This window comes from Hyalella azteca, unplaced genomic scaffold (assembly GCF_000764305.2).
Source record: "Hyalella azteca isolate HAZT.00-mixed unplaced genomic scaffold, Hazt_2.0.2 contig3225, whole genome shotgun sequence".
NCBI classification, from domain to species: domain Eukaryota; kingdom Metazoa; phylum Arthropoda; class Malacostraca; order Amphipoda; family Hyalellidae; genus Hyalella; species Hyalella azteca.
Window position 1 is genome coordinate 92,955 of NW_025933477.1, and position 15,239 is coordinate 108,193.

The window sequence follows — 15,239 nt, forward strand, 5'->3', positions numbered from 1 at the left end:
TTATACATACTCAAAACTCATGCCCAAGGTCAACAGCGAAAACTTTCGTTTGCCAACAATTCTCATTATTTTGTCGCACAAACAAAGCATACACATCAAATTAAAAAAAAATAATAATAATAAAGCACAGTTACGAGAGAGCAGTTTTTCCAGATTCGTTAAAGAGACCACATTCAGGTCTTTAAAAATGGCGGTACAATTCATGTCCCAAGTATCGTACGTCATCTTGCCGGTCATGTATGTGAATGATTCCTCTGCGCACACGCTCACTTTCAGTAAGCAAAATGTTCGGTGACGTGTGGTGATGCGACTAAGTTTAACCTAGGTTCTTGTAAAGCACCTTTTAGATATAGTTTATTTCTACAAATTCACTGTCACATCATCCGTAAAGGTAACGTTTTTATAGGGGTCGTAACTTCTAGCATCATAGTGACGGCATTCTGGTGTTGAGTGTAAATAACTAGCCTCGGCCTGGCGCCATATTGCAGCCATGCCTATTCTCGTCAGACATACTGGGAGTTCATTGATAAGTAAATTATTTGTTGAAGTGCCTACGAATATTACTACGCAGACGATTTTTAAGCTATTTTTCCCTTCAAAGAGATTCCTGATACTATTCTAATTGACTCTATTTTATAGTTCCTCTGGAATTATGTCTGATCCGCCATGTTTTGGTGTCGTCAGCGCGAGGCTAGGTACTTTAGGGTACTTCAGGGTAACTCTTCTGACATCGAGCAAAAGCCTGTTTGAATCATGTTCTTTAATGTCCGACTTAATGTGGTACTTTTTGCGACAATGCTTCTGAATACTAAACATAATTTTTGTTCATTTTTTAGCAATAAAGTTTTTGTTACGAATTGTGTAAGCATCTCTGCTGTGTTATTCTCTGCATGAATGATCAGAGTGCCAGATAATAATCTGAAAATATAGCTGGCCTTCAAATGCAAGAAAATTTAATATGAGAGAAATTGAATTAGCTCGGTTTGTGTGTTTGGCGTGTCTTTGGGGGCAATAAATTTTTAACTACAGATCTTAGCGCTATAGATCTCTTTTTTTTATATAACTATAAAAATGCAGTTACAGTTACGAGTAAATTTATTCGGAATGTGCTATTTTGTTCCACATATTATGATATTAGGTAGATAACACAATTATGAATTATGTATGACATTCAAAGCATATGTAAGAGTATAAATTGTTGCATTCAAGTCGATAACGTAGAATCTTGTATGGCAGATGAGTGCGACGGATGAGAGCGCGTCTCGCAAGCCACAGAGCCACTTCGAACAGCTGGGATCCGACAGTACATCAGCAGAATTCACCATGACGTATCGAACCCCGACTTCACGCGGCACTAACCCCGGATCCTATGATTTCCAAGACTTAGAATATGATGGAATTTCACACCATTTAAATTCTGAACATACAAGATCTACGGGGACAGTACTAGACGAGGTACAGATTATCATAATATGAACAAAATAAAAGTAATGGTAGAAGCGTTTAGAGATCATAAGTAAATGCTGTATTAACGAACCATGACTCATATAACGTTGTCCAGTATACTTTATACTTCAATGAGGTTCTCACGCATACGTCGATAACAGAGCCTTGGAAGCTTCATAATCTTTAATCTTTCTTCAGAGGACTAGCCCTTCAACTTTTTTTCAAGCCTGGAATTGACTTACAACTCAGTACTAACCTAATTTAATTGATTTGGTTTTTGCATTCTTAAAAAAATTGATCTGGTTATTCACTCATTTATCTTCGGTTCATCGTTGCTTGCTATCCTTTAAAAAACGTTTATTATTTTGTATAGTTATTTATTTTGTTTGATGTATATCCTATGAATAGATTTCTCCTACTTGCAATCGAATACAAAACTTTGTGTTACCAGTATATATAGCATGCATCCTGTACGTCTAATTCCTTGCAATATCATTCCAGTAATGCCTTTGTCTTCAGTCAACTATTGTGGCGAATCCCTTAGTTAGGCTACGTTTGTGTTTCAGGGAGACTGCTATCTTCTTGGCATCGATGAATCAGATCTGCTCTCAGATTTTGCCGCGATGCCAGGGTCATCGGCATCAGACAGCCTGATGGAACCTCCTATGAACGCGCCTGTGTCCCCGCACGACGACATTGGTCGATCTGACGCTTCAATTTTTACTATGAAAAATCAAGATTCCTCAGCAAGCAGACAAGAGCTTCTATCTTTAGGGTCCACTTTAATTAACTTTGAAGACGTTGCCTCTTTTGGATACCCTGGTTCATCGGCAGAAGCAGCACAGGTTGAAATCACGAGCTCTCAGGTAGGCCCTCTATCTCTTCAGATGCAGCATTGTGGGGCTCTTCATAGTTCCCTGGAGGATTTTGTAGTTGGTCCTCCACCGACGTATGTGGCCGCAGTGTCGTCTTCTTGTAGTGAAATATTGCACCACATTTCATCGGCAGCTGAAACTTCAAGATCTTCTAAATTCATGGGAAATGACGAATGTCGCACTTTAATGATCGGTGACCAAAATATGACTTCCGTACAAGCTACTTCATATGGAATAGTTACTCCAGTCATCCAAGCAGTTCCTTCCAAAAAATATGAAACGAGCACTAGGCCCATGAAAGCTCAAAGATCAATTAATATCAACGATGAAGAACATTATTCGTTGTCTCCTGTCCATGGACAAATATTTTCATCAAAACGAACTACCCAACCAAATAGAGATGTTTCTCTAACAACTGGGGCAACAGTTGCATCGAAAACACAAACGCAGACTGTATTATCGGCATCACCTTTAGAATTTTATTCGACTAATATAACTGAAGCCTCAACTCCAGATCACAGTCATTGCATGAATGATCTCCCCATTATTACAAGTGTTTCATCAGGTCGGCACACTCCAGACAGCACTGCCAGAGACAGCGCTTTGATTCGATCTGGGTCTACTTCTAAGACCATCGTTACTGATCCTACGATAAAAAAACTGCCTACTTTTCCTACTAGTTCAAAGTTTCACGTTAACAATGCACTCGTGCAAAATTTATCCTCGAATAAATTATTAGAAAATAGTGGACTGTTGCACAACAGGGCCATGAAGCACCACGATTTTGCTAAACCATCAAATTGTGAGTTGAAATTTTTTCCAGAAACCGTTGATAGAAGTTGCTCCAAGAACAAATTTGTCAACCCTGCAAGTAGGGCAACTGCCAGCCCAGTAAAAACTTCAGGTAGAATTATTCCCATTCCCTCTTTAAGAAACTCATCCATGACTGGCTTACAACATTCATTAGAAGGGAACTTCGCGATGCAACAAACTCAGAATAATGCGTTCACGACTCGACCAGATCCCGTGATATTAACAACGAGTTGCGTAGCCGCATCATCTACTGAAAACCGACTTGGAAACAATGTCCTGAGACACAAGGAAACAACACCATCGAATAAATCCAGCATTAAAGGGCATGGAAATCGACAATACTCGGAATTCTCAGTTTCTCCGCTGTCTCCGGGAGAGTTTCAGCAGAACGTTGCGGTGGCATCGTCTTCCCCACAAATTGTGATACAAAATACATCGTCTGATCTTGCAACATCTGCTTTAAGTCCGACTCTATCGCACCAGGTTAATGACATCAATATGAGGGACGATGACGATTTGATGAACATGCCGTTCTCTACGTCTTTGGAAGAAGAATTTGGCGTTTCACAAGGTATTCTTGGCGATAACCTCGAAGAAGAATCTGCTGGTTCATTGGCAGATTTACAAGGACTCTCAACAAGCCTAACTTGCCCCGATATTTTCACCGCTAATGGCATCAAGACTTCATTTGTCAGGAATCATTCAATAACGCAAAATTTGCCACATGGACATGCTTCGGAAATGACCCTCACATTCTCATCTGCGTTTCTTGATAACTCAAATATGAGTCTTGACATCAGTAATTTATCGGATGATGATATTTCCGTCAGTAACACAAATTTAATGGACGCCCTGGATAGAAACTTTTCTCCCAGAAAATCCACGTCGCAACAGCCTGATCTCACCTTTTCTCAGATGCTCGACTCGGCAATAGGCAAAAAGGAAGACGATAGTTCAACAGCCAACTTGCAGATTAGCGTTAATACAAACAAAATTCCTTCAGTTATTTCGCAAGATGTCAATCTCGCTACAACTTCCCAACGGGATGAAGAAATTCTCTCCGGCACTCTTGTGAAACCAAATCAAAAAGTTCATCTAGAATCAAACGCTCTGACCCAGGCGCCTCTCAGGACATCAAAAACTTCAATCCGGCGAAAAGATCCTCACCAATCAAGTGACACGCTCCTGCATCAGGTCTGTTACAGGTGCCGTTTCTGTCCATCCAAGGTGTTCTCTAATGAACATGACGCCGAAGAACATATGAAGAACGACCATCCGGACCATCTTAACGAGGTTGACGATTCAAACTTGGAAAACCACTATCACAAACCAAAAAAGGTCAAAGTCTATTGGCCACGCACGAGTTCAGTAACCGAAAATTTGCCGAAATATAAACTACCAGAAGTTATGGTTCCGCCGGTAGTTTCTGCTAATAACTTGAATCCAGAACCAACTCTGAAGAATACTGTAGTAACATCACATCAAAGTCATTACAACGAACAAAAAAGTGTTCCTCAAGTCAGCGTTTCGACCCTTAAAATAAACACATCAGTTATTCGATCTGCGTCAACGCTGTCGCCTTTGCTGATTCCAGCTGAGCAGCATAATAGCTCCAAGAAAAGTGAAGTGATCCAAAAACATGTAGATGCTTCGACTCTGAATGAAGCGGACACTTTAAACGTTGTTGTGAGTCAGAAAAGTTCTGCAGTAGCCGTTGCCAAAGATTCCGGTATCACACGCGCTGTCAATGACTCACAAGATGGAGAAACTTTTCAACCAATTATTACCTGGACTACAGATGCTTGTACTTCAACTAATCTCGAAGAAGTCGACCTGCAAACTAAGCAACGAAGAAAAAAAAGTATCCCAAAATCAGGTCGTCCTTTTGCATCGAAATCCGTGGGTATTGCCAAAGTACGAAAGAAAAATTGCTCCTCGGACGAAACCGCCAAACTCCTTGGATTCCGCTGTGATGTTGGAGGTATTCAAAATATTTCAGTATGAAAATTTAGTTATCAAGAACTCTTGATCGACATGTTGTTTTCTTTGAGCATTAATATCAAATAATAATCATACCGCAAGTTGATAAGTTTATCCATGTTTGTTTTGGTTATTCAACATTCTTTACTTCTGTTTTGGGGGTCACACCTTTTCCTTGTGAGCACACAAAGGAGACATCTGTCCCGAGAGATACCTAATCATGAACTAATTATCTACCATCTTACAGGATGCGGACTCCGGCTGACGTCCCAGGATAAGGTTGAGTACCATCGTCGATGTCATCCTCAGGTTGCGCTGGGCGACGAGGACTACGAAGCTCCGGCCACGTCTGTGGGCCTCAAGTGCCCCGAGTGTCCCAAAACTGCGCAGCAGTGGCGGCTCATGGCCACGCATCTCTGGCGGGCGCATTTCATTGACATCGACATGCACAAGTGCACCGAGTGCGACTTTCGATGCTACAGGTAAATTGATCGCAGTAATAAACCTTGATTTTGCCGAAAATGAACTTATTGATAGGTGCGATGTAAACAAATGGAATGTAATAAGTTTTCAACGAATTAGGAGCTCGGAAGATAAATTCATTGAAAATTTATTGTTACCAAGTTGCTGAAGATATATGTTGAAGCGAGAAGAAATATCTTCCATATCAAGATAGCTGAAGATACATACAAAAATGTTTCCCGTTAGTAACCTACTGAAGATAACGTATTGAAAATATAACAATTCGGAGGATGAAATGAATATTAATCAACGAATTAGTCTTAGTCTGAGAAGAAGAAACACATTTTTGTACAATTTTTTTTGTAGCGCATCTCGTCTGATGAAGAGCCACATGCCGAGCCACACCAACATGCGACCTTTCCTGTGCGAGTCGTGCGGTAAAGTCTTCAAGACTTACAAACACTTGAAGTCTCATAAAGTGAGTATGACTCGATTTCATTGTTATACACTAATGCAAGTTTTCATATATGAGTTTTAAAGGCTTCAATTGTTATGTACTCTAAGCAAACTTTAAGTATTAGTAAAGCATCTTCATTTTCATATCGGTACTATAACCAGATGTTTACTAAATTGTGGATGTTGTTGTAATGTGTTTACAATGTAAGTTTTTCCGATTAAACACAATAAGGTTTTGTCATATGCACGAAAATTATGTCATAGGTATCACGCAAAAGCTGAGACCAAGTTAGTAACAAAAATACATTATTTTCCGAAGCTAAAGTATAAACTACTTTTTATCTCCCACAGACCAACAGCCACTCCAAACCACTGGAAGCCCAGGAAAAGTTTACTTGCGAAATTTGCAACAAGAACTTCGTGGAGAAGCGGATGCTGCAAGGCCACATTGACGTGCTGCACAACAAAGTGCGCAGGCATCTGTGCAGCCACTGCGGCAAGGCGTTCGGCTCAAAGACAACTCTAGTCCTTCACATGAGGACGCATACAGGTGAGATGTGGCAGATTAAATAATAATATTTGTTTGGCAAGCTCAGTTAATGAGAACGCACACAGATGAGATGTGGACTTACAATAATATATAACTTTGGCAAGCTCAACGTTAGTTGTAAATGAATAGGTAATTGTAACGCGCAATAAATAGCAAGTGTGAACTATACTTCAGTGAAAAATTAGATTGTAGTCGTAACACAACTATCTTTAGTAATAGGATCACATCCTAACAAACTGCACACTATGGGTAAGGGTGAGGAAAAAATCGTGTCACGATAATAAAGGAGTTTGAAAGGAAATTTACTGTGCATCACCTCATTAAAACAGATTTAAATAAATGCAAAATTGTATTAAATGATGTAATATAGAGAATAATGATCAAGGAAGCTATTTATGAAATGTTATGCAATTCTTCAATTAAAGACATAATTTACGTATTGTTCTGGTGGTCAGGGGAGAAGCCGTTTGCCTGCGACCACTGCGACTACCGCACCTCCGACCACAACTCCCTGCGTCGCCACAAGATGCAGCACAGCAAAGACAAGCGATACAAGTGTACTTTGTGCTCTTATTCCAGCATACAGAGCACCTCGTATAAAGTCCACCTATCAGAGAAACACTTCAATGAAGGTTAGTGGATTGCAATGAAGGGAATGTCACTACAGGGTTGTTAGGCTAGTCAAAGAGCCTGATGGAAACTGCAATGCTACTTTGTTACTATCAACACCGATTTATTTTTGCATTTTCGATGTACAAGAAAAAAAAACGGGTAAATTTACTTAATTGTTCAGAGTTAATGTACAGCCTATAGTTCTGAGAACTGCCTGTCGTTCAGCTATGTATGTTGTTTGCTTCCCCGGAAGAAAATTTCTTGCACACACAGTTGCTATTTAGATTGATAAACTATTTACTAGGACTTTAATTTTTCTCTTCTCAACAGCTGTTTCCCTGGGGCTGTTGTTTGCATGCAATGAATGCAAGTTCAAAACTGTGAAACATGACATGTACCGATCCCACTTGGCGAACCAACACGGCATTATTCTCCCTCCCGACCCTCCTCCAAACCAAGAAGGTTTCTCATTAACTGTGGTCAAGAAACTTGAAAAGAACAATGGAGCAGCAGCTGCCGGAACGACACCTTCTGCAGACACGAAAGACGTCTCAACATCAACAGCTAATTCTCAGACGTCGCTTACGTTGACAAGCAACCCTAATTTCACGATAAATGTCGCAAATCCCGTAGATAATGGGAAATTCGATGGCTCGATCTTCTGGGGCGATGGTGCTCCGCCGATGGTCGTGGACGACGTGGAGTTCAAAAGGATAAACAGCATGGATGACGCAACATCATCTACGAAACCGATGCAAAGAAACGATCATAAATTTAAAAGCATAATTGGTGAACGTCCTAAGCTTCCATCTCATAAACAAGCAATGAAGTTGACCGTTGCTGGGCATGGAGCGGGAAAGTCTAAAGTGAATAATGTACAGAAACGATCTAATAGAACTCGTGGTAAACAAATACCAGTACCAGTGAAGCAGGAGATGGCCGAATTGTTCGAGAGGAAGTCTGCAGTGGAGGCAGTTGACCGCTTCACTGTGAAACCAACTGAAAATGTTGGCCTCTTAATGAATAATTCTAACACCAACATCACTCCGTCACACGTAGTAAATTTCTCACCTAAAGTAATTGGTAATTCTCAAGGAAGTGAACATATATTTTCTCCGTCGTTTGTTCCTTCGAGTGTGCAATCTAGTTCTCAGATGGGTAGCGAAACTTCAGAACAAACGTTGTCTCCATCATCAAACTCTTCTTCAAGTGTAGCATCAGCCAGCGCGCCTGTAATCATTGGTAGAATCGAAGTCGATCATTTTGGCAACTTAGTTTTGATCAGCGACGGGAATTTTGAGAAAGCTAACTTAAATGGCACAGCAGTTGTCCTACCTCGGAATCTTGCGCCTCTCGTGACAAGAAAAAATTCTGAAGATTCACAGAAATGTCCTGAGATGAACTCGCCACAACCAACATCTATGATGACGAATATGAATGACCATCTCAATTCAACATGTACACCGAGAATGTCCCTGGAAACTACTTCTCGGGGGCCTCAAAGTGTGATTGTAGATAGCATCAACAAACTGCCCACGGCTTCGAGTACAACTTTCATTGCTGGAGGCCCCGTATCAACGAAGATGAGCTCTCGTCCTCCCTTAATAACGCAGACGAGACCAATGATCTTGGTGCCTCCGATTGTGAAGAATACAGCAAGGCCACAAATATCACCGCAAACGAGCATCAGCTCTAGGGCCTCGAGCACATCAACGTCAAAGGCGCAGCATCTGCTGGCTACGTCCGTCTGTAGTGCAAAAAGTTTGAAATTCAGCGAGACGAAAACCGTTCAAGCTAACATGAATAAAAATGTTTCATTCACCAGTCCACGCACCGTCCACTTACCACTGAATCAACCTAATGTTGTGATGTTCACCAACACTCCAGGCAGTGGCATCAACACAATTGGTCATGGCGGGCAAATGATCATTTTGGCTCCGAACGTTACAAGTCCGGCAAACAAAGACGGACTCCACAAAACTACTGAATCTGCAACGGTGCTGACAGACGTCGGTATCCAGGAGATTGCTTCGCGTCCTGCTTCCCGGGTTGTCTATTCAACCACACTGGCGCAAACTCAGCTGCTACAACACAATCGCACTAAGATGCAGCGACCACAAGTATCACACCAGCAACAACCGCAGCAAGCATCATTACAGCAACAACCACAAAAAGTTGTTTTTCAGCAATTGCAGCTACAGCCTCAACAAGTTGTATTGCAACAACCACCGCAGCAAGTTTCCTTGCACCCATCTCCGGCACAGGCTACGTTGCAACGAACGCCGCAACAAGTTTCGTTTCATCGACAACTGCCAAAACCCCAAGTGACACTCAGACAGCAGCCACAGCTAAACTTGCAGCAGTCAGGAATGCAACATCAGAACTTTATATCGATTCCAGCGGATCCCAAAGGCAAAGTTCAATTACTAAGTCAACAATCTCCAACCTTGCTGCAAGTTCGTGTGCAACAGGCGCCCCTAGCGCAACAGATCAAACAGCCGTCAACAGCGCCGCACCAGATGCAACACGCACCACGGCTGCAGCTACAACGAAACACGTTGCGGCAGCAACAAACACAACCCAGAGAGGTGAGCTCCAACTATTGGATTTATATTTTAAAACGATTGAATTTGTGGTGTGACTTATAACAGAAATGTATTTCATAAAGGAATGAATAAATAATGAGTTGTCCAGAATCAAGATAGATTATGCCATTTGTATCTTGTAGGTTTAAGTTTTTGACGTATATAATTTCTTTTTAATTTATCCATACTATTACTGATGACAAATTTGCCCCATTCTTAGAGTCTACAACCTAGTTCATCCTGTACGAAGCCAGGCGAAGTCATCGGTGCATCTCAAGCAGACTTCACCAGTGTTCTCGTCACCACCACATCAACGCGTGCTAGTAACGTCTCAAATCAGACCACCGCAACCACTGCGTTGTCTGAGGACTCGGCCATGAATGGCGAAGCACCCGAGAAGAGGGCCACAAGAAGCGTGTTACAGCCCGGCACCATCTTCTTCAGTGATGTACCGTTGCCTTATAAATTACCGGCATCAATCGGGCATCGCAAGTCTTGAGGTTAATTTACAAATTTTTGTTGTTGCTGAACACTATTATTTCTATTATTAATCACGGGAACCGCCGAAAATTACCTGAGCAAGCACTGCGCACGACACTACAAAACAAGCCAAAGACTGCATCGCTTCCTTCAATACTTGGTTACTTTGATTTGTGCCAATACATGGATGACGCAAGCTCTTAGCTTCACTTGACGCAAGTATCTATTGGTTTGTATCCCTTACGATGGCCAATAATAATCTGTATATTCATTTCTAATCGATGCGAGAATCGTTTAGTTTACCTGAAGCGTTATGTCATAATGTATATTTATTAATATAAATTGACTACATGAAACCTCCAAGTTGTGGGACTTTCAAATCTTGCCGTACGTGAATAACAATGATGCTTTTTGAACGGAGTTTTTCCGTATAAAACAGAAGTGACTACTCTTAGGCAAAGCAAGCACCATAGCTGTTGTGGCTTCAAGGATCTTCTCCATTTACAATTTGTTCTGAAATGAACGGAAGTAACAAGAAAGCATTTATAAACTACTGGCCTATAGAGGTAGTATGCGCAATGGATGCATGCATTTCCTATACCGATCAGGTACCCCCCATCTATATTGTGGTGCAGTTTTGTGGCTGTGATACTACGTACCTCTCTGTAAGAAGTAGTCATCATTTTTCTCTTTACACAAGGTATATTTTCCTAATAAAATTAGTCTTCCGCTCCAACTTTTTTATTTTCCTTTTACTTTGGCGTTGCAATGAACTCCACGTTGAAAAAAGAATATTAAGGCATCAGTGAAAATTACTAAATGTTCACCCAGTAAGTCGTACGAGTAGCAGCGTAGCGTCTAACATTTTGTCTGTGCAATACGTTACTAAAAATCGCCATCAATAGGCAAATGAGGAGCCATCGTCCTCTGTTCACGTTGTAGAAGCATGATATAACCAATCCTAAACCGATAAGTGAGGAAACGTGATTAATTTGGAAAATGGATTTCTTTGCATTTCATTCATGAAACTTGAAGTGATCAGCATGAAGCTGACAGATGATCATGGTAAAGCGTAACAATATTTCAACCATAGTAAATTCTGTACATCCACAGTGTTTCATCATTACCGTTTCCATCAATGCAATAAATTTCACGGGCAAGGTAATCATGCCGTTCAACTGTTGTCAATTAAATGACGCACAAAACATTGATTTCCACATATTTGTTACCATTATATACAACTCCAATAACAAATAAATATTAGGCATAACAACTAAGAGATGTACTAAAGGAACTAATAATAGAAAAATTACTATATTCGTAACGAAAATGATAGAGGTTACTTTGATCACTGGATTTAATGCTGACGCGATCCTAAATTCTGCTGACATTCCAGTATCTATGGCACTGAATTTCGTTCTAGCGAGTAATTTAAATATTTGTGCGTCCCGGATTATTCCAGTCAGGTCTAAGACCAGCGGAAGCCGCATTGACATTCATAGCTTACTAATTAGTAACGCGATCTTTGTATTTACATTTACAAAGATTGCTCAGAATATATTGTTTTTAGCCAAAGACATAGATCTATTCTACCAAGTAATTTTTCAACAATTCAATGTTCCTTAATTAAAAACAGCAACATTCTGTAATTTAGCAGAGCAAAAATTTCGATAATGAACATTTTAATAAAAAAGATTTAGCACGTCGTTGCTTCCAGTGTTGCTCATTTTGGAAAAATTTCTGCTCCCAGTTTTGTTTTTCCCCTTTATACTCGATAAACGAGTTTTACAACCCAGGACTATTTGTTACCAGCAAAATTTAGTTCCAACTTACGATTCGTTCTTCCAGTAAATCTTTATTATTATATCAAATTGTGTATGTATTATTATGAAATTTTGTTATTATCACAATTTTTTCGTTGACGCAACGCCACCATCAAGATTGAGAGGTTATTTATATTTATTTGAGTCTTCATTTTTGCCACTACTGGCATCCTGCCCGTCAGTCGTGGGCATATCCCCTGCTTCTAGTTTTTTCTCGTCTGAAGTGGAGGAATGATCTGCGGGCACGATTTCATCACTAGCTGTGGGCGATGCTTGTAAAAAGATGACAGGTAAGCCTTCTTCAAGGCGAGGGTTGCTTAGACTGAGCAGACGAATCCACGACAACAACGAGTCTCGACTTGAAGTGCCTGCAAACAAAAACACCAATAGAATTGCCGCTTATATTCTTACACGAGGTATTAAATTGAATACATAAATTGAGAAAAATTTGCTTAGTTTTCAGACGATTGAACATTTTCGAAATGAATAAACTTTGTAATGATGGCAGTATAATTTCATTACTGGTGTACAAGATTGCGCATTGTAGAAGAAATCATATAGTTTAGAACGAGCTTCACATTTAAGAGCACCAGCCATAAAAAATTATGAAACTTTGTCAAATACATTAATGCAACTTGTTACTTTGAACAAGGTGTTAGAGAATTAGAGAAGAAATAAAAACTATTATCATTTTGTACATCTAGAGAGCAGTGTCAGACTGATTAATGCTTCATACTGACATTAGAGAATTAGACATTTAATTTTTTCCAATAAACGAAAACGAGACACAACTAACCAGTGATGCAGATGGCCAGAATGGTACCGTCTTTCTGTTCGTGAACAGAAGGACGGATGGTGATTGCTGTGTCTGCCTTCAGAGAGCAATCGGGGTTCAGCAGAAGGCCAATAAGAGATACGTCTGGAATTCAAGACAGTATTAATAAAAAATTCAAAATATGGTAGAAACGTGACAAGAAAATAAATGCACTTATATAGGGCATTATTGAGGTATAGCAATAGCTCAAAGTACTGTAAATAATCAAATTTTCGGTATGACATAGAATAAAAAATGAAGTTTAGTCTTAAAATAAAACAACCAAATAAACAGTAATTTCAGTCTTGCAAATCTAGAATTATGCACACACCATCTTTATCCATTTGTTCTACTTGCGGACTTGGTAAAGGGTCGGCCTTAAGAACAAAATAATCAATTGATTGCTCCCTCAAGAAAATTTTCCATGGTCCTTCAACTTTCAGAGGAACATTTTCAGGCTGCTTGTTGACCAGTTCTCTCTGATGGATGCTCTGACCGCTCACTATCCAAGTGTGGTCAATAGCATCCTTAACTTCTGCGGTGTCAAACACGGTTATCTCGGAAGCCTGGTCAACAGAGCACATTCTCGCCACTGCCAGCTTTGCAAGTTCCAATACTTCTGAAGGAACAGGCTTTGGCAAAGGCCATGGGGAAGCATTGGCAAACTTGTGCATCCAGTAATTCATGCGACGGCATTTTTTCATTGGGTGAGAATTGCTGCCAAACACCATGAGGATGATATCTTCCATTTCAGCATCAGGAATGACACCTGTTGATATCAATTGCAGATGAGAAGAGTTTAACTTGTAAGCAATGTGCCAGTACCTACCATTTGAAGTTAATCCTCAAAAAAAAAAGTTAAACATAAAGATGTTCAATATTTTCATAATTATATACAATGAAAATAACAAAGTATCACCTTCAACCATGAAAAACATAGTCACAAATTTACATAAAAAGTTATTTAATTATCATTGAAGAATTTATAAAATTTACCAAAAGTTTCCATTCGATGCAACAAATCAACGGCACAGTCTTGCTGGATAGGGTAATGATCAAACTCAGCCTGCCATATATTCTGAGGGATCATCTTCACTTTAGGAAAGACATCCATCAGCTTCTTGTAAACCTGGCAAAAATTAGGTTAGAAAAAAATTAATAAGATTGAAGTGCTAGTTAATTGAGAACATTATGACAATAGTTTGCTGTAGTTTGAAACCCATCTGATAAAATAATTTCATGTCAGATAATTTTATAATTTCAAACACATCTGGAATATCAAATGGAGATGAAATAATAAACTGTAAAATAAACTGAATCAATCTTCACCTCAAGATCTTTGTGGACACCAAACTCTTCCATGCTTTTAAGAGCAGCTTGAATGAATTCCACATGACCTCTAAGAAGCTTTTCTTGTTCTTTGTAGACATCAATTGCAATTAGGAAGCTATCCTTGTTGCGTACATCAGCTTTGAAGTAACCCTGACGAGTGAGACGCTTTTCTTCATCAGGGTTTGACATGGATGGACCCTTTCTGCAGAATTAGAGGCGAGAGATTTTTAACAATATTTCAACAAAAAATATATTGCTTGCTAATGAGTTATGTAACAATGAAAATAAAGTAATAAGGCATAGTAAATGAATTTCAACATCAGTAGTAATGCAACATTAATAAATAACAAAACAATTGCAGTCATTATGGAATACCAAGCTATTGTTCATTTTGCATCTAAAAAATAATCAGTAAATTTATTATAATAAAAAATTGAGGTAGATATATTAAGGCAAAAATATCACCTGAACTTCATCTCGTGCATGGAAGATGTGTGTAGATGTCTGCTTCCCTTGAAATATGTGCTTAGAGACTGCCAAATATTTTGCTGAATAGGTATTGGATGATAAGGAACATTTTGAGAGACCACTGGAAGATTTACTTGTATGGCTGTCCCATGAGAAGCACAGTATGCTTTCATATAGATGTGTTTTGGAAATATTTTTAGGGTTGATAAACTTAATAAATGACTAGTCTTGCATGTATGGAATTGTTTACAAAATTTGCAAACATTTGCAAACATCATATTGGTGAAAAGATAATTAGCAAAATCCTGGAAATATTTGGTATTAGGATTAGTTATGAAGAATTTCCAATTAAAAATTTATAAAACTATAATATCTACCACAATTACAATTCAGAAATGTCATCTAGGGCATACCGTAAATGGGGTAACTTTGACCACTTTTATTTTTCAAAATGATGCCATTTTTTTACTAGATAAGTTAAACTTAAATTGAAACATGCAAAATACAGGTCTATACTCTAGCTTTACTCACCATGAATTGCTA

At 39.3% G+C, this 15,239-nt stretch overlaps 2 protein-coding genes across 2 annotated transcripts; one reads left to right on the forward strand and one right to left on the reverse strand.

Annotated features, from left to right (window-relative positions):
• The first annotated feature begins 237 nt into the window (after positions 1 to 237).
• LOC108681520 lies at positions 238 to 10,991 on the forward strand. Its single transcript, XM_018170564.2, has 9 exons — positions 238 to 391; positions 1,237 to 1,455; positions 2,013 to 5,115; positions 5,362 to 5,596; positions 5,943 to 6,054; positions 6,384 to 6,582; positions 7,038 to 7,214; positions 7,525 to 9,782; positions 10,000 to 10,991. The coding sequence occupies exons 2-9, from the start codon at positions 1,237 to 1,239 to the stop codon at positions 10,276 to 10,278; spliced, it is 6,582 nt and encodes a 2,193-aa protein (XP_018026053.1). The 5' UTR covers positions 238 to 391; the 3' UTR covers positions 10,279 to 10,991.
• A 460-nt stretch (positions 10,992 to 11,451) lies between these two features.
• Positions 11,452 to 15,002, reverse strand: LOC108681522 (evolutionarily conserved signaling intermediate in Toll pathway, mitochondrial). The gene is made up of 6 exons (XM_018170565.2): positions 14,694 to 15,002; positions 14,226 to 14,430; positions 13,893 to 14,025; positions 13,228 to 13,665; positions 12,879 to 13,001; positions 11,452 to 12,450 (listed from the first exon to the last, which is right to left on the reverse strand). The coding sequence occupies exons 1-6, from the start codon at positions 14,972 to 14,974 to the stop codon at positions 12,209 to 12,211; spliced, it is 1,422 nt and encodes a 473-aa protein (XP_018026054.1). The 5' UTR covers positions 14,975 to 15,002; the 3' UTR covers positions 11,452 to 12,208.
• Between the last annotated feature and the right edge of the window lie 237 nt (positions 15,003 to 15,239).